This window comes from Varanus komodoensis, unplaced genomic scaffold (genome assembly GCF_004798865.1).
Source record: "Varanus komodoensis strain SLA01 unplaced genomic scaffold, ASM479886v1 scaffold9, whole genome shotgun sequence".
In the NCBI taxonomy this organism is placed as follows: domain Eukaryota; kingdom Metazoa; phylum Chordata; class Lepidosauria; order Squamata; family Varanidae; genus Varanus; species Varanus komodoensis.
In genome coordinates this window covers 5,850,514-5,876,478 of record NW_025336598.1, presented here as the reverse complement: position 1 = coordinate 5,876,478, position 25,965 = coordinate 5,850,514, and the positions used below count along the sequence as shown (strand labels likewise).

General features: G+C 41.2%; 1 protein-coding gene across 8 annotated transcripts in view; it reads right to left on the bottom strand.

The window, feature by feature from the left end:
* Positions 1 to 25,965, bottom strand: part of HTT (huntingtin) — a 454,323-nt gene that overhangs the window by 351,668 nt on the left and 76,690 nt on the right. For 6 of the 8 annotated variants that reach the window (XR_006413521.1, XM_044417924.1, XM_044417925.1 and 3 more), the window contains 6 exons: positions 16,475 to 16,679; positions 15,837 to 15,884; positions 8,223 to 8,303; positions 6,487 to 6,842; positions 2,990 to 3,113; positions 2,702 to 2,817 (listed from right to left, as the gene is read on the bottom strand). Coding sequence is in view for 7 of the 8 variants with exons in the window: in XM_044417924.1 (XP_044273859.1) it covers positions 2,702 to 2,817; positions 2,990 to 3,113; positions 6,487 to 6,842; positions 8,223 to 8,303; positions 15,837 to 15,884; positions 16,475 to 16,679 (930 nt within the window). In the remaining variant the exon portion in view is untranslated. The remainder of the gene's footprint in view (positions 1 to 2,701; positions 2,818 to 2,989; positions 3,114 to 6,486; positions 6,843 to 8,222; positions 8,304 to 15,836; positions 15,885 to 16,474; positions 16,680 to 25,965) is intronic. The other 2 variants (XM_044417926.1, XM_044417928.1) reach the window with 2 other exon arrangements.

The window sequence follows — 25,965 nt, the reverse complement described above, 5'->3', positions numbered from 1 at the left end:
TTCTTCTTTTGCATATGACCAAAATTTAACCACAATGTCTCTTGGTACTTTTCTTCCTGGTCTTCATGGGCCAACTCTATGTATTGCACCGAAATCATATCTTGTAAAGGAAACATCTGGAAGAACAGTTTTAGCCCAATCCAATACTGACTGGATCAAAATTTATCTTCAATCTCTTTTGCATCATCTGGATATCCTTTAAGGCGTATATTCAATCTTCGTTGTCTATTTCGGATCTCAATCACACTTTTAGAGATCTGGTCTATCATAGTCATCTGTTTTTTTAACTCTTTATCCTGTTCTCTCACTTCAGCTTTCACTTCTGTGATTGTTTGGAGATTCTCTTGATTTTGTTTAGCTAATTCTTTTATTCTTTCATCCATATTATCTATTTTAATATCCAGCTTCTTCAAACAGCTCTTCATCTCTTCTACCATCAAAACCTGCATCCATTTTTGTCTTTATTTCTCATATTTCTTGTAGAAGTATAACAGAATTATCCAATTGTATTGATGAAGTTGTTGCTTTTTCCAGTGATTTTTCTGGTGATGTTTTCTTTTTTTCACCCATCTCTACTCTTTTTAATCATAAATCTATGGCTGAGGTTTGTGAGAAGAATCTTTTTTCACCCTGGATCTTTGCCAAACAGTCTTCAGTTCGCGAGATCGAGATCTCACGCTTTCTGCACTTTTACTGTGCTTGGACATACAGTCTACTACTATTACTTCCAACTAAGTGGAGAGAGAGTCTTGGATTTAATGATCTTATTTGCAGTCCACCATTGAATTACACTTTCAATCAATAAATGAATTAGCAGCTGCAATTTAATAATTAGCCAGCAGATGCAGTTCAGATTGAGATGCAATTCCATTACATAGTTTGTTTTGTCTATTGTACTTGCTTGTTTGTTAGATTTTTTTTTTTTGCTTTTTTTAAAAATTGCTCATAATTTTCTTATAATATAAACAACTTCGCAGAAAAGTTAGTCCTGGAATGTTAATTAGCTTTAATCTGTTAAAGTTACTTAACTTTAATCTTACAGATCTGACTGTTTTCGGTAACGGCACTCTCTCGGCCTTCCAGCTGCCCGGCGGGAGAGAGAAGAGTCACTTCTTATTTAAAAAAATCCTTCACGAAAGTAACCTTCTTTTTATCTCTGCTTCCCTAGCTGTTTTTAAGCTTATTTTAATAAGTGGCCGGAGTATTTATAACATAAACACTGTTTCTCAGTCCGTAGATGGTCAAAATACTGCTTACTCTGGGCAAGGGCCATCAGTTTCAGATCACAAAAACAACTCTCAGTCCACGTCTGTTTTTCAAATCTTCCCAGGAAATAAACAAAGGAATTGACTTACGTTTTATGTATTTCTCCAGTGTTTATCTTAATTTGGGTATATTTTAATCATGTTTTTGTCGATGATCAGGAGGAGTGCAGATTTTAGCATCCAGAATCCACTCCGAGCTGGCTCCACCCCCCACAATGTATGCAGGTCTTGACAACGTGTCCTTTGCCCAGGCAGAGAAGGCAGAGGGACTGCCCATTGAATGGGGCCAACTTGCTATCACAGGAGGCACAACTCCTGAAAGCTGCCATCAACACCATTGTGCAGATGGAAACATGGAGAAGGTGTAGAGGAAAAATGGTAGGAAAGACCACAGGGAACTTTGGATGAGGCAAGGAATGGTGGATAGGAAAGTGGGTAGAAATATATTCTTGTAGAGGGTTTTTTTTTTAAAGAAAAGAGCAGAAAATGGGCTGTTGAAGAGAAATGAATGAAGAGGGGTTTTTTGAGTTGAAAGAGAATGAAAAAAATGATAGAAAGAAAACAGAGTACCTAAGATAGAAAAGAACAAAGTGTTTACCAATATAAGCATAATATATAGGCCCCTCCCCATGCTTCCTGGGAACATGAAAGGGAGGAGTTTACTCTCAAAATGAACACTTAGCTATAGTCACTTCCTGACAATAGGCTCTGCATCAGCACAAAAGCCTTTATCTGTGATGCACACAGACCATGAAGAATGAGGTGTGTATACATGTAATATTCATTATGCAGTAAGTGCAACATTGTTATGAGCTCCTTTCCCTAAAACCTGCTCCTGATCTCTCCATGGTCAGAATATTCAGAGCAAGTTTCATCTGAATGGGTAAAAAGGAAAAAGGAACTCACCCCCACATACAAGCAATCAAAGAGAATGACAGTTAAATCTTACATCCTTTTGAATGCAGGTTAACACTAGTTGTGTATTACAAACTAAATCAGATAACAGTAAATTTTCTCAGTGTATGATTTACATTCGACATGTTCCACTGGAGTGGTGGTGAACTACACAAGTCCAAGACCAGTTCAGATTCAATCACACAAAGGACCAGAGTATTAAACATCTAATCAAATAAACAATAAAAGCCAGTGTGGTATAATAGTTAAGAGTGAAGGAGTGGGACACAGGAGATCTAGATTCTACTCCCCACTAAGTCATGGAGCTCACGGGGTGACTTTGGGCTTCAGCCTAACCTACCTCACAATATTGTCGTTGTGAGGAAAAGATTAAGAGGAAGAAGGGCCTTAAGTTCCTTGAACAGGAAATAGGTGGAATATAAATATAAATAAATCTAATCTTTTTTCTTTCACCTTTCCACTTTAGAAAGTTTAACTGAAAACTCTAAAATGTAATACTTGAAAGGAAAAAACAGTTTTACCTTATTTTCATGATCACTAGGCTCCAATTCTTCTTTTGAAATAAATGTATCCATGCTGCTGCTGGAAGGCTGTCTGCTATGACCCATGCTTTTTAACAAATGGGACTGCTGAAGAGCTTCAGAAAGAAAACAAAGCTATCAAGCAATATGAAGCTATTCAATACCATTGCACCATAAACAATATTAGCTGTATTCTTTTAATTTACAAAGGCCTGTTCAGTGAGAACTTTGCCCTAAATTAAAGACAGTTGAACATACACTATTTTCTTTTTCTACTTATCAACATACCAAGGAAAGAATGTCTGAACGGATCAATGGTCTCATCCTGGAGGATATTTGCAGCTTCATCTTCCTCATCTTGCAGCTGCCCAATCTGCATTCCAGAATATTGGTTTTCAGAGCCCTCTAGAATCTAGAATCATGCACAAGGAGTAAATGTTAAAAGCTCTTAAGTCCAATACTACAAGCTAGTCTCGTTATAAAGGCAATCTGTTACATCTATCCTTTTGCAGAGATAAAAAACCTACAAACTCCTTGGATAACCAATCCTAGACAAAATGTTATTTTCTAGATACGAATTATCCACCAAAGCTAAACTGGTGTCTGCTGTCACAAACCATGTATAGTATCATAGAATCACAGAATATTAGAGTTTGAAGGGTCCAAGATGGTCATCATGTCCAATTCCTAGCTGTTGTAAGTAATCGATTTATACCATCCCACTCCAGTTTCTTTCTGAATGCCTCAAGTGTAGGAGAGCAGATGACCTCTTTAGGCAACTAGTTCCACAGGTTCCACTGTTCCATTGTTTGGACAGTGAGGAAACTTCCTGATATCTGAATCTGGGTTGTTGCAATTTTAATTATTTTGTGTCTTACAGTCTTGTATCCGCAAGAAGAGATCTTGACCTTCCTCCCCTTTGTGACAGCCTTTGAGGTACTTATAGCATAATATCATTCCCATCCCCACCACCATCTTCTCTTCTCAAGACTGAACATTCCCAGTTCTCTCAGTCTCTCCTCATAGGGCACTGTTTCCAAACCCTGGATCATGTTTGTTTGGAGCATTTTTATTCAGTCCCATTCAAAAGCCTTGCTGCCCTCCTCTAGACCCTACCTAATTTGTCTGCATCTTTCTTAAATCTTGGTGCCCAGAACTGGATACAGTATTCCAGATGTGGTCTGACTAATGAGAAGTATAGGGAAACTACTACTTCTCATGATTTGGAAGTAATGCTTCTATAAATGCATCCCAAAATTGCATTTGCCCTTTTTTACTTATGCATTGCTTTGTTGGCTCATATTTGGCCTGCAGTCCACAATAACTCCAGGATCTTTTTCTTTTTCAGTTCTGTTGAACCCTGTATTCCCCATCTTATATTGATTCATTTGGTTTCTTTTTCCTAGGTAAAGGCCTTGCCAATTTCCTTACTGAATTTCATTCTGTTGCTTTTAGCCCAGTGTTCAAGTTTATTGAGATCACCGTGGATCTCCATTCTGTCTTCCACCCAGTTTTGTACCGTCTGAATACGTTTCCTTGTACTTCCTCCTCTAAATCATCTATAAAGATGTTGAAGAGCACTGGGCCCAACATTGAACCCTGTGGCACTCCACTAGTTACCTCCCTCCAGTTTGAGAAGGTGCCATTGATGAGCAATCTCTGTGTCTGATTCAGCAGCCAATTTTTGATCCACTTAATATTTTTTCTATCTAGTCCAGTTTTTGCTAATTTGCTTATCAGGATGTCATGGGGAACTCTGTTGAAAGTTTCCCTAAAGTTGATTATGTCCTCAGTGTACTGTATGTCCGTTTGCGTGAAAAATGAGATTAAAGTATCTGACAGGATTTATTTTTCATAAACCCATCTTGGCTTTTACCAATCACTGTATTTCCTATGAGATCATTGCACATAATGATTTTTTAATAATTTGCTCCACAATTTTTCCAGGGATTGATGTCAGACTAGCTGGTCTGTAGTTCCCAGGTTCATCTTATTTTCCCTTTTTTGATGTGGAGAGCAATCAATCAATCCTTTATTCAGTCACTGACCAACAAAAACAATACAAAATTACAATTAGTTAAGATATAAAAATACAGTTATTCTAAAATTAAAGTTAATTAAGGAAAATTATTCTAAATTATTACAATTATTCTAAAAATCTTTAAAATATTTAGAATTAATTCCACAGTGGACTGTACAACCTTTTGAACAGTACTTAGTTGTGGTCAAAGAAATAAAATCAGATTAATCAGATGAAAGCATCTTAAGATTAAAAAAGACAGGAATGGCCAGGATATTTAGAAAACAGTGGGAATAACAATTCCTGGTGAGCACATGCATACAGAGGGCAATAAAGAATCACATTCTCCAGTGATTCAATTATTTCTCCCCACACATGGAAATAGTCTCTGTCCAAAGGGGATTTTTTGATATCTCCCTTCGGTAACAGCTGTTAGGAGGACATTTAATCTAGGTAAGGATAAGGCCCTTCAAAATTTTACAATTGTTATGTGACTGAGGTATCTGGTTGGTTGGAGAAGATGTGCAGAATGGTTCAAGAGGGAGTTTCTGGATAGAATTGGACAATCTACTTGTAGCTCTAAATCAATGGCATGCTGATTAAATTCTGCTAATGCCCACTCATAGCCCACTGAGGTAATAGTTGGCCATGAATAACCATATAATTGCAATTTGGCCTGTATTGCCTGGCTCCAAGAGCTCTGAAAACTATCAGTCATAATTAGAGGGACCAAACCAACAGGAAAGAAAAAGAACTTGAGCCAGAAGATGTAAATTCAGGCCGAAGTTTCAATCTTAAGAAGGCTAGCTTCACATTGAAGAACCATATTCAAAACGCAAGGTGCTTGAAAGATAATGAACTCTTTCCAAAGGAGGAAATGACCTGTAGGGTCCCAACTGAGCTCCAAACAGAAGCTGAGCTCAAATCTTAGCTGAGAAGACTTTAATTGCTGTGGGTATAATGCATGGACTGGGGTGCAACTTTCCAGACAATGATTTGGGCTGAATGTCCCCTTTTGTCTCCCTTTATTCTATAGTGCACTAGAATAAAGCTGGTTTTGGCTCTAAGTCTTGTCTCGGGCTCTGTTTGGCTTCGGGTCTGGGGTCCACCAGGGGTTTGCTGCAACTGTTGACTGGCATAGTCCGGTAAAAAGATGAAATGCAGATTAGCGCCCCCTGGAGCTGTTTTTCAAGGTCCATATTAAGCAACAATGTGCGTGTGTCTGTGCATAGTGGGCAGGGGAGGGGTGGAATGTGGGAGAAAAATGTTTTTGAAGCTTCAAGTATGCAGTTTGTAATATTCTCAAGATAGATTGTTGGCCATATCAGGCTGATTTAAAGTGGATTCCATTAGGTGCAAAACATATTTAACTCTGCACTAGGACCACTACTGATGTAATTTTAAAGGAGTAGCAGCAGTAGGAAAAGGTACAGCTCCTCTTTCTGCCCTCTCCCTTATCCACCCACCCACCCACCCTTCCTTCCTATTGTGGTGATGTTCTTACTACTGTAAGGAGAGAGCAGGTGTAGAAGGTAAGGCCCTATATCCTGTGTTTTGCACCACAGGGAGTTACTACCCAATCTAGTTACTTAGTAGGATTCTATTTAACTCATTGATGTCATGTAAAAATAACAATTATACCAGAAATGCTACAATGGCATCAAATTATATCAAATCTTGACTTTTTCTTGAAAAAAAAAAGATATGCAATGAAACAGATTCCTCAGTAGTTACTTGGAATCCTAACTACCTGTTCAGCACTTACCATTTCAGAGCAGTCTGAAGGGGTTACAGCTGAATCTGGGCCTTCAGTAGTAGTCTGAGAGCTGTCACTAATGGGAGAAGACGCCTGAGTGCCACTGTTCATGTCTGCTGTAAGATCTGACTGGACAGCACTGATTTGGCTGGAGCTCCTGCTAAGAATCTCATCTTCAGCATCTCCTGTGCTAGCCAAACTTGTCAAATCACAACTTGTGAGCTCTGACTCTGCTTGCAACATGTGTTGAGACCGTGGTTGCTCAGTTATAATATCACACCCTGAGGAATCAGCTACCAAAGCTGAAGCTGTTGACATGCCAGATGAAGAAGCTAGTTCACTACTCAATTCAGTCTTCATAGATGCTGAAAGAAAAATATAAGAGAAGTCTCTAAAAGTACAGGGTTGCAGTTACAGTACCTTATAGAAGTATTCACACACAAACCTTTTGACATTTCTACATTTTGTCAAGTTACAATCTGGAATTAAAATAAATTTGGTTTACTATTTGATATACACAAGATACAAATATACTGCAACACCACATAATATTTTTATTGTAGCACAGAATGTAAAAAAAAAAAAAAAACTGGAAGAGAAAATGTGGGAATAAGCTGAGGCCAACAAACCCCCTACTGACACATCTGTCTATGGCAAAGGAAACTTCCCACCCATGGAAGATTGGGCTCCTTCTGAAAACTGCTCCCTCTTTTTAAGCCCCACCCATAAACTGGAGGTTACCAGGGACATGGGGGGAAGGCAAGGAGGGGATTCCTTCTTATCGCTAACCCATCACTGAAGATAAGAATGAGATTCACATAGGGGAGCACCATGGCACACTCAGCTGCCACTCACTAGAGCTCCTGCAAATGCCAGTTCAGTGCGCAGCATTCATTGGTCTACTCCGCCAATGGGAATCCTATTGCTCCTAGTATGAACTGTTAGCATATCAAAGGAGGTATCCAGTCAACTTTGCTTCACGTGCCCCATGTGATAATTTTTGAAGAAAAAGTGTCAGTCTTTCACAAGCGTCCACTTAGAGCTGCCTGGTCTTAGGTTCTTGTAAGTTTCAGCAGACAAAAGGAGACAAGTACACTTGCTAACATACATGAAAACGGTCAAAGCAAAGCATTATAGAGACCAAATGAGTTTCCAAGTACACAATTGCATAACTGTGAACTGAAAATCACAACTAAAGGAGAAAAAGTGAAAGAAAAGGGAACACCAAAAAGAGGAAGTGGTAAGATTTCTCCCTTAACAATGTAATTCCAACTCCAAGTGCTGACCTTACAGTTCTCATGGCACTCCTAAACCTTCAGGTACTCCAGAAATTGGAGATACACCTTTTCTTAGCTCCTTTTCAGAATGCTTACCACGGTAGTTCCTACAGTTTCCTGAAAGTTCTAAAAATAACCATGAGAAAGCAGTTGAATACGATGGAGTTAACTGGGACATTTTGGAGGAGTGGGAATAAGTCCTAATATCCCATTAGCTCCACCCTGTTTTAAGGATCTCTAGAGAATGTTTATAATTTTAAGAGAAAATATATATACTGTTCATGTCAAGGAAGGGTATGAAGGGAAAATTTCTATTACATCTTTCCTCCATTTACTTTCCAGCCATTAAATGTGCATTTTTTCCGCCTTCATTTATTTCATGGCCATGAAATCCAAATCTATTTTCAACATTGCATGAACAGAAGTCCTCAGTGGTACTGAAACAAGCCAAGTAATGAGCAAATTTACCTGCAAAACTTGAGTTACTGACTTCAGATCTTGTTTCAGAGTCATCTTCCAAACCTTCTTCTTCCCCTAGGAGGACTTTGGCTAATAATCAATGCAATAATTTGTTTAGTTTTCAGTGTCTAGCATACACAACAATTCAATTATCTACTAGTAATTTTTCAATTAGATGCACAGATGAAGAAATAAAACACCAATAGAAATACAACAGACAAGATACTCAAGAAAACTTAGACATGGACTAACAAATAATACGTGATGGTCAATTTTAGCAAAAACAGATTTTTTGGTATACTCAAGAATTTAACACTACCTTAAAAATACGTAATGGTAAAAATTCATTTATTTAACTCAAGTACCAATAGCATTTCCAGAACTGCATTTTAAGTTCAGAAAATTAGATGAGTGTCCAAATCTACAAAAAGTAAACACACCATTTTGTCATGCCAAATAGCAAATGAAAATCTATGCAGTCCCTATTGTTCTGCATATGATTTGATGGATTCAGACAAATATCACAACAACCTTTAAAAACACAGTGTTGTTGAAAAATTCTTTATATACTCAATGATATGTTTTAATGATTTTGTGATTGATATATTAGATTTTTGGATTGACATCTGAGAAATTATATTGAAAGTACAACTCCAACTTGTAGTTTTGGCTTAGACTTTGGAATTTTTTGACTTGGAATTTGGGATATTCTACCTGAATGGTAGTTGCCCTATACTGTGGAGCTGGATGATGTCCTGACAGGCCAGATTCTAAGGATATCTCAGGGGAGAGACACAGCAATTATGGGAGATTTCAATCTCCCGGATATTAGTTGGGAGACTCACTTGGTGGTGACAGCCAGGTCAGAAGAAATTGAGGGAGGGTTTTTCAGACAGAGGGTCCGAGAAGTGATGAGGGGGGGAAACATCCTTGACTTGGTCTTGACCAATAGGGAGGAGCTGATAGATGAAGTACAGATTAAGGGAGCTCTGGATACGAGTGATCATTCTGAGATTAGGGGCCTGGGGACGTGCACCAGGTCGAGCACTAGAAGCTGGGACTTCAAGAGGGCTAACTTTGGCCAACTGAAGGCCAGACTGGGGAAAGTCTCCTGGGATAGGTTACTGGAAGGCAAATGAGTTGAGGAGGGGTGGATGGCACTCAAAAGGGAGGTTTTGGAGGAGCAAGCCTTGACGATACCTCTAGTCAGTAAGATGGGGAGGCGGAGGAGAGTGCAGCCATGGATGCGAAAGGAAGTGGTTAAAGGGATTAGATGAAAGAGGAACCTCCGTAGGAATTGGGTACTGGGGCAAATAGACAAAAGGGTATACCGGGAGGAGGAGGCCCATTGCAGAAAGATTCTTCACAAGGCTAAGGCTGATTATGAGCTGAGACTTGCCAGGAATATCAAGAGCAACAAAAAGAGCTTCTTTCAGCATGTAAGTAGGAAGAGGAAGGGGAGACAAGTGGTGGGACCACTAAATAAGGAGGAAAGAGATCCAGTGACTGATATGAGGGAACAGGCACAGATGCTAAATGAGTATTTTGCCTCTGTGTTCTCCCCAAAGCAGGATGGGGGAGATCCACATAGGAGATTAGATGAGGCTGGGGACTTAGGGGCACAGATTAGAGTCATCCCCCCTGAAGTTGAGGGGCTCTTCAGGTCACTGGACCTTACAAAGGCGCCAGGCCCTGACGGGTTACACCCAAGAGTACTTAGAGAGTTGGTAGGGGTTCTCTCACACCCGCTGGCCTCCATTTTTGAGACCTCGTGGAGAATGGGTGAAGTTCCAGAGGACTGGAGGGTGGCATCAGTGGTCCCAATTTTCAAAAAGGGTAGTAGAAAGGACATGGGGAACTATAGACCAGTTAGCCTTATGCCCATTGTAGGAAAGACAATGGAAAGGCTCATAACAGAGAGAGATCTAGTGATGCTAGATAGGGAAGGGAGGCTGACAGCCACACAACACGGCTTCTGCAAAAACAGGTCCTGCCAGACAAACCTTGTGGAATTCTATGACAAGGTTTTGAGATGGCTAGAAGGAGGGGATGCAGTGGATGTGGTATACCTGGATTTCAGCAAGGCCTTTGACAAAGTGCCCCATGATATCCTGTTGGAGAAACTGAGGAGTTTTGGGATACACCAAAGCACTGTCTGGTGGATTAGGGCATGGTTGACTGACCAAAAGCAGAAGGTAACCATTAGCGGGGAATCATCTGGATGGCGGCCAGTGACAAGCGGGGTCCCCCAGGGCTCTGTCCTGGGCCGATCCTGTTTAATCTTTTCATTAATGACATGGAAGAAGGGGTGAACAGTCTGCTGATCAAATTTGCAGACGACACTAAAACTGGAGCAGTGGCCACAACTGAGGAGCAGGTACTCCAGATCCAAAAGGATCTGGACAGACTATGGAAGTGGGCAGGAGACAACAGGATGGCGTTCAATGTGGATAAGTGCAAGGTCTTGCACTTGGGGCATAGGAATAGCTGTCATAAGTACAGGTTAGGTGATAAGTGGCTGGAGAGCAGCACTTGTGAAAGGGACCTCGGGGTACTGGTTGACTGCAGGCTAAACATGAGTCAGCAGTGTGATGCGGTGGTCAAGAGGGTGAGCGCCACCCTTGGTTGCATAGCCAGAAGTGTGACTTCTAGATCAAGAGAGGTATTACTACCACCCTACACGACTCTAGTGTGCCCACAACTGGAGTATTGTGTTCAATTTTGGGCCCCTCATTACAGAAATGATATAGCCAGGTTAGAGTCAGTGCAGAGTAAGGCCACAAGGCTGGTGGGCGGTTTGCAGGGGATGCCATATGAGGCGAGACTGAGGGAACTGGGTCTCTTTAGCCTGGAGAAGAGGAGACTCAGAGGGGATATGTTGGCGACATACAGGTATGTGAGGGGATGTCACATGGAGATGGGTAGAGACCTGTTCTCCCCTGCAGAGGAAGGCAGGACGCACTCCAACGGAGCAAAGCTCAGGAAGCCAAGGTTCCGTTTGGATGCCAAGAAGCACTTCCTGAAAGTCAGGACCCCGAGGGTGTGGAATGGGCTTCCGCGAGAGGTCGTTGAGGCCCCATCGGTGTGGGTGTTCAAGGAAACGCTGGACGTCCACATTGTGGGCATGTTGTGAGAGGAGCCGGCTGGTGCTGGAGGTCAGACTTAGATGGCCCGGAAGCCCCTTCTGACTCGCGCTGTTTTCTATGTTTCTATGTTTGTCTCAAATTATTCTTGCTTGCATTTTTAATACCATGAAGATGAAGAAAGTCTTCTTCAGCTATAGGAGAAATAGAAAATCAACTAGGAAGGCTACTTGAACCACTGGACCAACCAAGATAAAAGTGTACTAAGAAAGATAAGGAAATTGAAGTGAAGCTGACTGAATTCTTTTTATCTGTACTTTTAACAACACACAAAGTTAAACTGTGGAATTTGCTACCACTAGTTGTAGTGATGGACAGCAATTTGGATGGCTTTCAGGGGGGCTGGACAAATTCATAGCAGATGTGTATTAATGCCTATGTACACCAGTTGCTAGGGGATTTGGGCAGAATGTGCTGCTGCAGTCATGTTCTAACTCTGGCTTTTCCTACAGGCAACTGCATGAACAGAATACTGGCCCAGATGGACTCCTCATCTGATCCAGTATACATCTTATGCTGTTAAGCTCTGCAGAGGCATTCTTGGGTCCAAATAAACTTTATTTGGAAGGAGGGATGTAGGAACAGAGCAGAACAATGGGCTTAAGAATACTGTATTGGATGTTTTATGCCAGGGGTCCTCAAACTTTTTAAACAGGGCCCCATGTGATAATTTTTGAAGAAAAAGTGTCAGTCTTTCACAAGCGTCCACTTAGAGCTGTTCACTGTCCCTAGACTGCTGGAGGGCCGGACTATAGTTTGAAAAAAAATATGAACGAATTCCTATGCACACTGCACATATCTTATTTGTAGTGCAAAAAAAGAGGAAAAATCAACATTTAAAATGAAGAACAATTTTAATCAACAAAAACTTATTCGTATTTCAATGGGAAGTAGGTGCCTGCTTTTGGCTAATGAGATGGTCAATGTCCAGTTCCATATTTGCTCCTCTCTTCTGTATTCAGAGCCAGCCCATGTGAGCAATAGGTGGAAGAGCCAGCGCATGCACAATTCACGCTGAGAAGACCAGCACAGCATCAGGAACTAGTCAGAGCTAGCAGAAAGAGCCAGAGCACGCGCAGCTGAACAGAACTGTCACAAATTGGCACATGTGCCGGCTCTCTGCTAGTTTCCGAAACTGAAAGTGTTTCAGAGTATGCCTGCGCCACCTCAGAGCTTTCAGACTTGTTAGGAGATTGTTTTCTCTGAACGAGTCCAAAAGCTCTGAGGCGTGCCAGGTAAAATGATCTTGGTGGGCTGTAGTTTGAGGGCTCCTGCTTTATACCATCAATATTCTTATCATAACACTGAAAACTTTATATTCCCTGTCCCAGAATACAGATATTGCCCAACTGTACATTTTGGATGTTTTTCTCATGGACCAGCCTTGTCACTCTTACATACACACACAGATGAAATACACAACCAGACAAAAAATGTACATTTGAAAGACAAGAAATTCCAAACTAGTATTCCTGAAGTTTAAAACTCAAACCATGTAGTAAACATTGTATTATGGTGAAGTAAAAAGTGGCTGATAACATGTGAAAAGCAAAGTGAGTAATCCAGGCTACTGTAGAGACCTAATCCCTGATTAAGCACACTCATTTCTCTTCCCCTTGCAAAGACATTCTTAACAGACTCCACCACTAAAGTGTTCTCCAGTGGAGGATAACTCTGGACTATACAAGTGAAATTTTCATATTCTACCTTCCCCATCCCCTCCACAGAAATATAAAAATGGGAATAACACTAGGCTAATTTGCACGGCTGGTGTAACCAACACTCCCTTAGCCACATGCCGATTCCTGTAATGCTGATATGGTAATAATAAATGTTTCTGCATGTTTCATCAGTGTACATTTAACATTTACAAACTCATAAGACATGAGTTTTTTCCAAAATTATGAAGTCTTCTCTTAGGTTTGTTTGCTTCTTTGGTAGACGCTCCTGTCCAACTTGAACGACACTAACATTCTGAATCACTACAGAAGTTAGGAATGCTAAGGAAGGTCAAAGGAGAAGTAGTAGATCAAATTTGAGATTGATAGATTCCATAAAGGAAGCCACTGTCTTAAGTTTACAGGAGCTGAGCAGGATTGTCAAGGACAGGACATTTTGGAGGGTATTCATTCAAAGGGTCTGCCTACATCAGAGATGACTTGACAGCACATAAACATTATGGATTTCTGAATTAATTTTTTTGAGGCAACAATCATTTCTTGCCAGCAAAAGCCCTCCAAAGGGCTTTAAAATAAACCAAGTACCTTCTTCAAACATAGTGCATGCCATATGTCGCTATGACCTTATTCATTAGACTGAATGGAATGTGGAGACCATACACCACTAACTACTTAAACTATGTAAGAATTACATTTTGATCCCACCCAATTTATGTTTCAACACATAATCACAAGAATGTAGCTCCCAAAGTCTTGAAGCTGAAATATGGTCCTCAAGAAAAAGGTTCTAAAACGCCAGTTGAAATCAAACGTGAATACATTCACAGTTGGTTAGATTTGCAAATAACTTTTCAAAATGAACACTGTTCAAGGTCAAAACCAGGGAGGGATCACTATCCAAGGCAGAAACTCAGCTGCCATCCACATAGTAACATGAGTTGTTCAGACCAAGGAACAAGCTCTGGAAGTAGTTTTATATGACCTGGTAGATAAGAAGTGGCACTTGGGTTAGATGATTCTTTGCCCAAGCAGGCTAGTGCTTCACTCTTGATGATGTCTTTAAAATTATTAAAGCCTGGTAGGAATGGAGGGAAAGTGATTTCAGAGGAGCAATTACAGCCCCCACTACCCAGCAGCCAAACATACCCTCCTCCCAAAATTGCAGTTATGCACAAAGAGGCCTAATTACAGTATAAAGGTAAAGATTTCCCCTTGACATTAAAGTCCAGTCATGTCTGACTCTTGGGGGTGGTGCTCATCTCAGTTTCCTAGCTGAGGGAGCCAGCGTTTGTCTGCAGACCGTTTCTGTGGTCATGTGGTCAGCATGACTAAACACCGAAGTGCACAGAAAGCTGTTACATTCCCACCAAAGTGGTACCTTTTTATCTATTTGCATAGATAGTTGGCAGGAGCTGGGATGGAGCAATGGGAACTTACCCTGCCATGCAGACTCAAACTGGCGAACTTTCAATCAACCAGCCCAGCAACACAGCAGTTTAAAGCACTATGTCACCTGCATCCCTTAATTACAGTATAAAAGAGCTCTTTTTAATGTGGACTGAATGTTAGAGAAGAGATAGTTACTCACTTCCCTCTGAAACTGCTGCCCCATATGACAATTAGGGTTCTTAAAAGCTTCCACAGATATCAATGAGAGAAACTTTTTAAAGACCTGATTGTAATGTGAAAGGAGTCACAGATTTTCAAGAGAGGGTCACAGTGTTGAGGACGGGAGGTTAGACCTTCCTTTTCCAGCAGAGCCCTCCCCAAATGCCCCCTCACTACAATTTAAAAAGCTTCCACTAGCGCCCATGGAGGCTTTTTGAATGTTGTAATGTAACAGTAGCAGGGGAGCAATCAAACTGTGCTATCTTCAGTTGATGATCAGCAGTAAGGCAAAGAAGCTGGCAGTCCAGTTGTGGAACCCATGAAGGCCATGCCAAATAGGTGAGCACGTGGTTATCCATCCCTGACATACTCTGTTTCCACCCACTGCAGTTGTAATCCAAATTATACATACTGACTCATGCAGCACAACACTACAGAAAGTTCAAAAGCAATAAGTTATACTAGTATTTCAGACAGAGGAGAATGCAACCTACACCTGTAGTCTAGGGAAAAAAAATCTGGCTTTAATGACAGAAATAGGAGAATCAAATTTCAAGATCTAAGTTTAAAAAGTAATAAGGGCAAAGAAGAGTTGAAGATATGCAAGTAAGTTGAACATCCCTGTTCAATATACCATAGGTTTATATATACTGCAAAGCAGTAACAATAATATATAAACTGTGTTAGTAAAAGAGCATCATATCCACAGCTGAAAATATGCAGTAGATAAGCATGCATTAAGAAAATACCAAAGAAGTTGAAATAAATATGAACAAAACAACCATAAAATATAAAAAAGTGCATTTCATTTGAAGCGGATATAGTAAAAAGGAGCATTCACAGGCAAATTAGACAAACAGCAGATTTTGAAAGCAGCACCACCAAAAGATTTAAAGAAATTCATGGAAAAATGTGCTTATTTAATGATCAACAGCAACATATGACCAAAACAAAAAACAAAACAAAACAAAAAAACCTCATAACAGACTGAATTCACTTTTCAGAGAGTGAGCCACACTGAATTCTGATAGGTTTACTTCTAAGTAAACTTGCATAGCCTTGAACTTTCAATGAGTAATTAAAAAGAAACCAGCCATGTTATATGTTAACAGAAACCTAGATTTATCAAGTCAAAGAAATGAAAAGAGGAAAGAAAACAAAGCCAGAGATTGTGATTTCATATATATAATCACCTTTTTGTTTTCTGGAAAAAACAGGGCTGCCTGCAGACCCCCCTCCAGCTGCAAATTACAAAAAGTAACAAATCAAGGCACAAATCAGAGTGAATGTCAAGAAGGAACTACATAAGCTTCTGAATTTTTTCCCTGTTTTAAATACTGTTTTCTACTGACAGACAGAAGCAAACTTTACTACTGAAAAATACCTGCATGAATAAAGCACGAACAAACTAGTCCAGTAGCACAAATTAATATCCCCATCATAAATCAAAACAAAAATTTAAAATGTTAGCAATTACAGATAGAAAGGCATTTTTTTCAAAAAAAAACTTAACTGGTTTTTTATTCATCTGACTTCACTCTAGTAAAAGGGCAGAAAAAGAAACTAACACATGGTGTAACACAAATGCAACAGAACAATACATTTCTATGCAAATTACGCACTTTATTATTGAAGTCATTAAGGTGTCATGGAAATCTTTTTAGTGTTGTGACCCATCTAGGATTTACTGTTTAAAATAATATGGAATGCTAATTTAGATCTTCTGGTTGAGTATGCTTTGAAAGTTAAACACTTGCCTTTAGTAAAAATAGGAATTTCAACTGAAGTTTTTACAATGACTACTTTTGCAAAGGTGAAAAATATGGCTTACCTATAAGTTCTACTATGCTGCCACTTCGGTTTCTGTTGATAGGCTCATCTTTCAATATGTTGATTTGTGTAATACCGCCAGCAGTAGTCAGAGCACAGAGAAGATTAGGAGGTGGTGTCCTAAGAAGCTGTTGCAGTAATTCCAAAGAGCCAGTCACAACATTGTGGTCCTGATGCTGTGTATAATGCAGACTTAATTCATAAACCTAGAAGTCAAGAAAGTCGCCAGGATTCAGAAAGTCTGTGTTTCAAAGTACCTCTTGCATGAAAGGAGGCTTTGACAATTTTCTTTTCCAATGCCTTGCTCCTATAGTTGCTTTAGAGGGCAATCCCAACATTCAACAGCAGCTTTTGGAACACTGTAGGGAATGGAAATTGGAAAGGCAAAGCTGCAAAACCCCAGCTGAAGGCATGAAAAACTGGGGTTACTATGAAATTTCACCCTTGAGTGCAGATACAGAAGGAGAAAAGTAATGGGTAGCATATCCTCCAGATGACGTTAAAGCCAACAAGTGTGCTGTCCATACTGTGCAGTGATGAGGGGAAGGATATGTTTAAAACAATTGGAGTAACTATTAATGGAGAATCATTGGTATGGCGGTCAGTGACAAGTGGTGTCCCCTAGGGCTCTGTCCTGGGACCAATCCTGTTCAAACTTTTCATCAATGACCTGGTGACTATTCTGCTGATCAAATTTGCAGATGATACTAAAATGGGGGGCGGTGGCCACAACTGAGGAGCAGGTACTCTGGATCCAAAAGGATCTAGACAGACTATGGAATTGGGCAAGGGATGACAGGATGGCATTCAAAGTGGATAAGTGCAAGGTCTTGCACTTGGCACATAGGAATGAGTGTCAGAAGTACAGGTTACGGGACAAGGGGCTGGAGAGCAACACTTGTGAAAGGATCTCAGGGTGCTGGTGGACTGCAGGCTTAACATGAGTCAGCAGTGTGAAGCAGCAGTCAAGACGGCGAGCACCACCCTAGGATGCATAGCCAGAAGCATTGCTTCTGAATCAGAGAGGTATTACTGCTACTTTATACAACTCTGGTGTGCCTGCAGCCAGAGTACTGTGTTGAATCCTGGGCCCCTCATTACACGAGGGATCTAGCAAGGTTGGAATTGGTGCAGCGCAGGGCCACAAGTATGGTGGCTGGTTTGCACAGTAAGTCATATGAGGTGAGACTGAGGAAACTGGGTCTTTTCATCCTAGAGAAGAGGAAATTCAGAAGGGACCTGTTAGCGACATATAGGTATGTGAGGGGGTGTCACATGGAGGTGGGTCATTACCTTTTTTCCCCTCCTGTGGAGGGCAGGACACATTCCAATGGAGCAAAGCTCAGGGAACCAAGATTCAAGGTGAATGCCACAAAGCACTTCCTGAGAGTTAGGACCACTAGAATACGGAATGGGCTTTCACAGGAGGTGGTTGAAGTCCCATCCATGAGGGTGTTTAAGGATAGGCTGGACATGCAGAACTGGCTAGAGCTGCGGGTCAGACTAGATGGCCCACAAGACCCCTTCTGACTTGCTCTGTTTTCTCTGTTTCTAAAACTGAAGCATGTTCTAGAACTTTGATTTCTGCTACATAAGTTAATGAATAAAAATGAGCATGGGTCAACTGTGAATACAATCTTAAGCTTAGAATTTTCAGAGTTATAGATGACAGGCTGTCAACCTATCAAGCACAGTTCTTTAAGGTGTGGATGAGGTTCCAGAGGACTGGAGGGTGGCGTCAGTGGTCCCAATTTTCAAAAAGCGTAGTAAAGGGGACGGGGGAATTATAGACCAGTTAGCCTTACACCCACTGTAGTAAAAATAACGCAAAGGCTCATACTAGCAAGAGATCAAGTAACCATAGATAGGGAAGGGAGATTGGAAGCCACACAACACAGCTACCACAAAAATAGGTTCTGTCAGACAAAGCTTGTGGAGTTCTATGACACGGTTTCAAGGTTGCTAGATGGAGGGGATGTAGTGGATGTGGTTTACCTGGATTTCAGCAAGGCCTTTGACAAAGTGCCACATGATATCCTGATTGAAAAATTGAAAAGTTTTGGGACAGACCAATGTACTGTCCGATGGATTGGGGCATGGCTAACCAACCGAAAATGGAGGGTAACTATTAGTGGGGAATCATAAGGATGGCGACCAGTGACAAGTGGGGTCCCCCAGGGCTCTGTCCTGGGACCGATCCTGTTTAGTCTCTTCATCAATGACATGGAAGAAGGGGGTGACCAGTCTGCTGATCAAATTCACAAACAATACTAAAATGGGGGCAGTGGCCACAAGTGAGGAGCAGGTACTCAGGATCCAAAAGGATCTGGATAGACTAGGGAAGTGGGCAGGAGACAACAGGATGACGTTCAATGTGGATAAGTGCAAGGTCTTGAACTTGGGGCATAGGAATGGGTGTCATAAGTACAGGTTAGGGGACAAGTGGCTGGAGAACAGCATTTGTGAAAGGGATCTCGGGGGAATGGTTGACTGCAGGCTAAACATGAGTCAGCAGTGTGACACGGAGGTCAAGAGGGTGAATGCCACCCTTGGTTGCATAGTCACAAGTGTGCCTTCTAGATCAAGAAAAGTATTACTATCACTCTACAACTCTGGTGTGTCCACAAGTGGAGCATTGGGTTCAGTTCTGGGCTCCACATTACAGGAAGGATATAACCAGATTAGAATCAGTGCAGTGTAGGGCCACAAGTATGGTGGCCAAATTGCACAGAAAGTCGTATAAGGCAAGACTGAGGGAACAGGCTCCTGTGCAGAAGATCAAATTAAACCATCGCTCTCAGCTGACTGTTCAGTTGCATCTTGAATGCCTCCAGTGTGGCACAACCAACAACCTCCCTAGGTTATTGGTTCCATTGCCATACTGCTCTTAGAGTCAGGAAATTTTTCCTGTTATCTAACCAGAATCTGGCTTCCTGTGACTTGAGATGTTGAGTCCTGCACTCTGAGATGATTGAGAAGAGATCATGTTCTTCCTCTTTGTGACATTCTTTCAATACTTGTTGGAGTACTGTCATATCCCTTTTCAGTCTTCTTTTCTTGAGGTTAAAAATTTCCAGTTCTTTCAATCTCTCATCATATAGCTTTCTTGCCAATCCCCACATTATCCTTGTTACCCTTCTCTGAACCCTTTCCACAATGTCTGCATCCTTCTTAAGCTTTGGTACCCAGAAATGGAAAAAGTAATCTACATGAGACCCAACAGGTGATGAGTGAGGGGAAACTAGTATTTCACATGGTTTGGAAGCGACCTTTCTGGTAATGCAGCCTAAAATAGGAGTTGCCCTTTTTGAAGGCACATTGTTGACTCATATTCAGTTTCTGATCTATTCCAAGATCCTTCTAACATGCAGTATTGCTGAGTCAATTACTCCCCATTTTCTAACAATGCATTTAGTTTCTTTTTCCTCTGGGCAAAATTCGCATTCTGTTGTTTTCAGTCCAGTGCTTCAACCTATCAAGATCACTTGGAATCTTCTTTCTGTCATCCAGGGCATTAGCTTCCCACCCTGCAACCCAGTTCTGTGTAATCTGCAAATCTGATAATGATTTGAATGAGGAAGTGAAGGGAATGATTAATAAAAATGTTGAAGAGCACTGGGCACAAGACTGAACCCTGGGGTATCCTGTTACCTCCCCTCAGTTTGAGAAGGGGCCATCGATGAACACTCTTTGAGTCCAATTCTGTAGCCATCTGTGGATCCACCTGATAGTTCTTCCATCTATCCTACTTTTGCTAGCTTGCTAATCGAAATATCACCAAAAGTTTTGCCAAAGTCAAGCTACATTATGTCAACATCATTTCCACCGTCTATCAGGGAAAATGTCTGATCAAAAAATGAAACCAGATTAGTCTGGCAGGATTGCTCTTGAGAAATTCAAGTTGGCTTCTAGTAATCACTGCATCGGCTTCAAGATGTTTCCAGATTGACTGCTTTATCATCTGCTCCAGAATTTTTCCAGGGACTGATGTCAAATAGACTTTTCTGTAGTTCCCAGGTTCTTCTTTTTTTCCTTTCTTGAAGATGGAGAAAACATTGGTCCTTCTCCTTAATACCTTCTCAGGCAAATTCTCTGATAATAAGCAAGGAAGTCTTACATCAAAATCATTATACTTGTTCTCCTGAACACTGCTGGATGGGAAGTCAGAAAGAGAGACCCCGCCTTTGTAAGTTACATCTCCCAGTTTAACATTCTTATGTTCCAAGAGACATGGTCATTAAAGGATCGCCACATCGAGGGTTGCAAGTCACTATTCCTCTCAGAAGTTCCAGGCACTGGACGAGGGAGACATCGTGCTGGGTTGAATATCCACATTTAAACCACCCTAAAAACCGAGATTACATCAATAGACCATCTTGAGAATTTTGCACAATCTGTTATTCTCAACTTTTCTGGGGAAAAAAATGACGATCAACTGTTTGCCAAATTCTCCAAAATTCCTCCTAATTCTCAGACTGTCCCTCCCTTCCTAAACAGAGAATCTGAGGACCACACTGGAGAGTTCAGAGGCCTACAGATGCTACAGACATTTTACAAACTGGATCTGCACATTTGAATGGTGCTACTATCAGAGACCACCTGGCAGAGTTCTCACATTGGGCAGGTACAAGGCCCTCCTTGATTGATTATACAGCCACTTCAAGGAACTTAGTTTTTTCAGTCCTCCAGTTTTATATTGACAACCATCCTGAAAGTGATCACTGTCCTAATGTGCTGCTTTTGAAGCCACGCTATATTCCCTTTCTAAATATTTATCCTATTCTACATGAAGAAATTCTCAGGGGACAAGTACAAACAAAATGGACAGGTCAGATGAAGGACAAACTAACCCAAATGCTCTCTTCCAATGAGATACTTCAACTTTGTACAGTCATCTTGGATGACAGATCCACTGATCAGATTCTGTCAATGTACATCCAGTTAATTCAGCATCTCCAGGCAATCCTCTCAACCCATCCATCTGGTACTAAGAAGAAGCAGAGCTCCTTTAACCAACCATGGTTTGATAGTGACAGCCATATGGCAAACAAAAAAAAACCTCAAACAAAACAAAATCTCCTGTTTTAAGGACTACAAAAAGGATCCTCTCTCCTACCCAATCCAAGACCTTCTTTTGCTCAAGAGGAAATATAAACAGCTATTACAGGCAAAGAAGAGGAAGGTCTGGAAACACTCCTGGAACCAACTAATTCTTGCCACTCACTCCAAGAACTCAAGCTTATTCTTGAAATGCATATTTCTTCAATCTTCTTCTCTTAAGCTACGATCTTTATCCTTTATCCCCGCTTCAGTCTGGGAAGACCATTTCAGGTTGCTGTATGCACAGGAGGAACTGCCTTATACAAAGAGGAAACTAGATTATGAAGCTTATCTGCTCGCCTCCAGTATCAGGCACTGAAATCACAAAGCTGATTAACCATCTGAAACCAAACAAAGCTCCTGGGTACAATTTCATCTCAGTGGAGGTTATCCAAAACAATTTAGATGGGCGAGTACCTGTTCTGGCTTCCTTACTCATCTGTATTAACAAACATGCTAAGGTTCCTGAGGACTGGGGCCTAGCCTTGGTGATTCCAATCTACAAAAAAAGACAGAGGGATCTATCTGCCAATTACTCTCCTATTAGCATCCTTAGTACAGTCAGTAAACTTTATGCTAGACACCTGTATTATAGGCTTCAGGACTGGGTTATAACAAAGAATATTTTGACTGATTAGCAGGCAGACTTTAGAGAAGGTTGCTCAATCATTGACCATGCACTAACCCTTCAACATCTGGTTGAGTAATATTCTGGAGCACACTCTTCACTCTGTGCAGCATTCATTGACCTTAGATGTGCTTTTGACTTCAGATACAAAGTCTGGGAGAAAATGAATTCTTCAATTGACAAAAGATTACTTATGCTTATATATAAATTCTATGAGAATTCTTGGATGAAGGTACATTGCAATGTCCAAGGACACTGCACTAAAGAAATTCCAGTTAAGAGGAGAATGAGACAAGTATTTATACTAGCCCCTCTGCTTCTCTCTCTCTCTCTCTCTCTCTCTCTCTCTCTCTCTCTCTCTCTCTCTCTCTCTCTCTCTCTCTCTCTGTGTATTCTTACTGATAAACTCAACAACCTTCCCTTCATCCTCCAAAACTGGGAAATAGTCACATCTCTGCTCTTCTATATGCAGATGATGCTGTGCTACTTTCTCAAACACAGATTGACCTGAGACAAGTATTCTGTGTATTAGTTGAGCATTGCCAGCAAGATGGTTTAGAAATTAATTACTCTAAAACCAAAGTTGTGGTTTTTGCCAAGCACCCTAAAGATGCATGTTTGACAACTTAATAACCATCTAATTGAGGAAGTCAAACCCTTCAAATATCTGGGGATTGTCTTTCATGCTACAGGTAACCATAAATCTCATGCTGACTATGTCATCTTAAATACACGAAAACAGTGTCAACATTACAAACTTTTTATTTCTCTAAGGGTGCACGATATATGCCCACAGCAATTATAGTCTTCTCTGCTAAGATTCGAGCCCAGCTCCTGTTTGGAGCTCAATTGGAACCCTACAGGTCTTTTCTTCCCTTGGAAAGAGTTCAGTCTTAAGATCCTAAGGACTAGCTTCCAAGCACCCCGCTGCATCTCAAACATGGTCCTTCGATGCAAATCTGGTCTCCTTAAAATTGAAACTTCATCCTGGATTTACATCTTTTCTTACCGGCTCAAGCACCTCTTCTTTCCAACTGGCTTGGTCCCTTTAATACTGACCAACGGCTTTCAATGCGCATGGAGCCAGGCAACATTGGCCAAATTGCAATTATACAGTTATTCATGGCCGGCTATCTCCTCAATGGGCTATGAACAGGTGTTATCAGAACTTAAATAGCAGGCCACTTATTTAGAGCTACAAGAAGATTATCCAATTTTATCCAGAAATAACTTCCTGAACCATTCTGCACATCTTTTTCAACCTATATATCTCAGTAGCATAACAATCCCCAAATAAAGAAGGGCTTTATCTCTTGTTGTTGTTACTCGAGAAGTCGTGTCCAACCCATCACGACCCCATGGACAACGGTCCTCCAGGCCTTCCACCATCTCCCGGAGTCCACTTAAGCTCACGCCGACTGCTTCAGTGATTCCATCTAGCCACCTCATTCTCTGTCATCCCCTTCTTCGCCATCTATTGTTCCCAGAATTAGGCTCTTCTCCAGGGAGCCCTTCCTTCTCCTTAGGTGGCCAAAGTATTTGACTTTCATTTTCAGTATCTGGCCTTCTAAAGACCAGTCAGGGTTGATCTCCCCCACGAATGACCGGTTTGATCGCCTTGCAGTCCCTCCAGCACCACAATTCAAAGGCCTCAATCCTTCGGCGCTCAGCCTTCCTTATGGTCCAGATTTCACAGCCAGACATTACAACTGGGAAAACCATAGCCTTGACTATACGCACTTTTGATGGCAGGGTGCTGTCTCTCCTTTTTAGTATGCTGTCTAGATTTGCCATGGCTTTCCTCCCCAGGAGCAAGTGTCTTTTAATTTCTTGGCTGCACTCCCCGTCGGCGGTGATCTTGGAGCCCAGGAAAATAAAATCTGTCACTACCTCCATTTCTTCCCCATCTATTTGCCAGGATGTGAAAGGATCGGATGCCATGATCTTAGTTTTCTGAATGTTGAGTTTCAAGCCAACTTTTGACCTCTGCAATTCCAGCAGGAGGACTGAGGCAGAATAAGCAGTTGACCAAGCATCGCATGGTGAATTTGATGGTCTGCCAGGCACTCTATGGGTTTTATCACACAACCCATATTGTTGATATTTCTCCCAGGAATCTTAATTCCAACTGGTGATTCATCTAGCCCCACCTTTTTCATGATGTGCTCTGCATATAAGTTAAATAGGCAGGGTGACAGTATACAGCCTTGCCAAACTCCTTTCTCAATTTTGAACCAATCAGTGGTTCCGTGTCCAGTTCCTGCTGTTGCTTCTTGACCAGCATATAGGTTTCTCAAGAGACAAATAAGATGATCTGGTACTCCCATCTCTTTAAGAACTTGCCACAATTTGTTGTGATCCACACAATCAAAGGCTTTAGCATAGTCAATCAAGCAGAAGTAGATGTTTTCTAGAACTCCCTAGCTTTCTCCATGATCCAGCGTATGCTGGCAATTCCTCTCCCCCTTCGAAATCCTGCTTATACTGCTAGTAGTTCTCGGTCCACATACTGCTGGAGCCTAGCTTGTAGGATTTTAAGCATCACTTTGCTAGCATGTGAAATGAGTGCAATGGTGCGGTAGTTTGAACATTCTTTGGCATTGCCCTTCTTTGGGATGGGAATGTAAACTGACCTTTTCCAATCCTGTGGGCACTGTTGAGTTTTCCAAATTTGCTGGCATATTGAGTGTAGCACTTTTACTGCATCGTCTTTTAGGATTCTGAATAGCTCAGCTGGAATACTGTCTCCTCCACTAGCTTTGTTGTTGCTCAGACTTCCTAAGGCCCATTTGACTTCACATTCCAGGATGTCTGGCTCGAGGTCAGTGACCACCCCATCGTGGTTATCAGGGACATTAAGCTCTTTCTTGTATAGTTCCTCTATGTAATCTTGCCACCTCTTCTTCTGCCTCTGTTAGGTCCCTGCCATTTTGGTCCTTTATCATGCCCATCTGTGCATGAAACGTTCCCTTCATATCTCCAATTTTCTTGAAGAGATCTCTGGTCCTCCCTATTCTAATATTTTCTTCTATTTCATTGCACTGTTCATTTAAGAAGGCATTCTTATCTCTTCTAGCTATTCTCTGGAATTTTGCATTCAATTGGGTGTATCTTTCTCTGTCTCCCTTGCCTTTCACTTCCCTTCTTTCCTCAGCTATTTGTAAAGCTTCCTCAGACAGCCATTTTGCTTTCTTGCATTTCTTTTTCTTTGGAATGGTTTTAGTTGCTATCTCTTGTACAATGTTGCGAACCTCCATCCAAAGTTCTTCAGGCACTCTGTCTATCATATCTAATTCCTTAAATCTATTTGTAACCTCTATTGTATATTCATCAGGGATATGATTTAGGCCATACCTGAGTGGCCTAGTGCTTTTCCCTACTTTCTTCAATTTAAGCCTACATTTTGCAACAAGAAGCTCATGATCTGAGCCACAGTCAGCTCCTGGTCTAGCTTTTACTGACTGTATAGCGCTTCTCCATCTTTGGCTGCAGAGCACATAGTCAATTTGATTTCTGTGTTGACTGTCTGGTGATGTCCATGTGTAGTGTCGTCTCTTGGGTTCTTGGAGAAGAGTGTTTGCTATGACCATCGTATTCTCTTGACAAAATTCTACCAGCCTGTGCTCTGCTTCATTTTGTACTCCAAGGCCAAACTTGCCTGTTATTCTGGTTATCTTTTGGCTTCCTACTTTAGCATTCCAATCCCCCATGATGATGAGGACATCATTTTTTGGTGTTAATTCTAGAAGGTGTTGTAGGCCTTC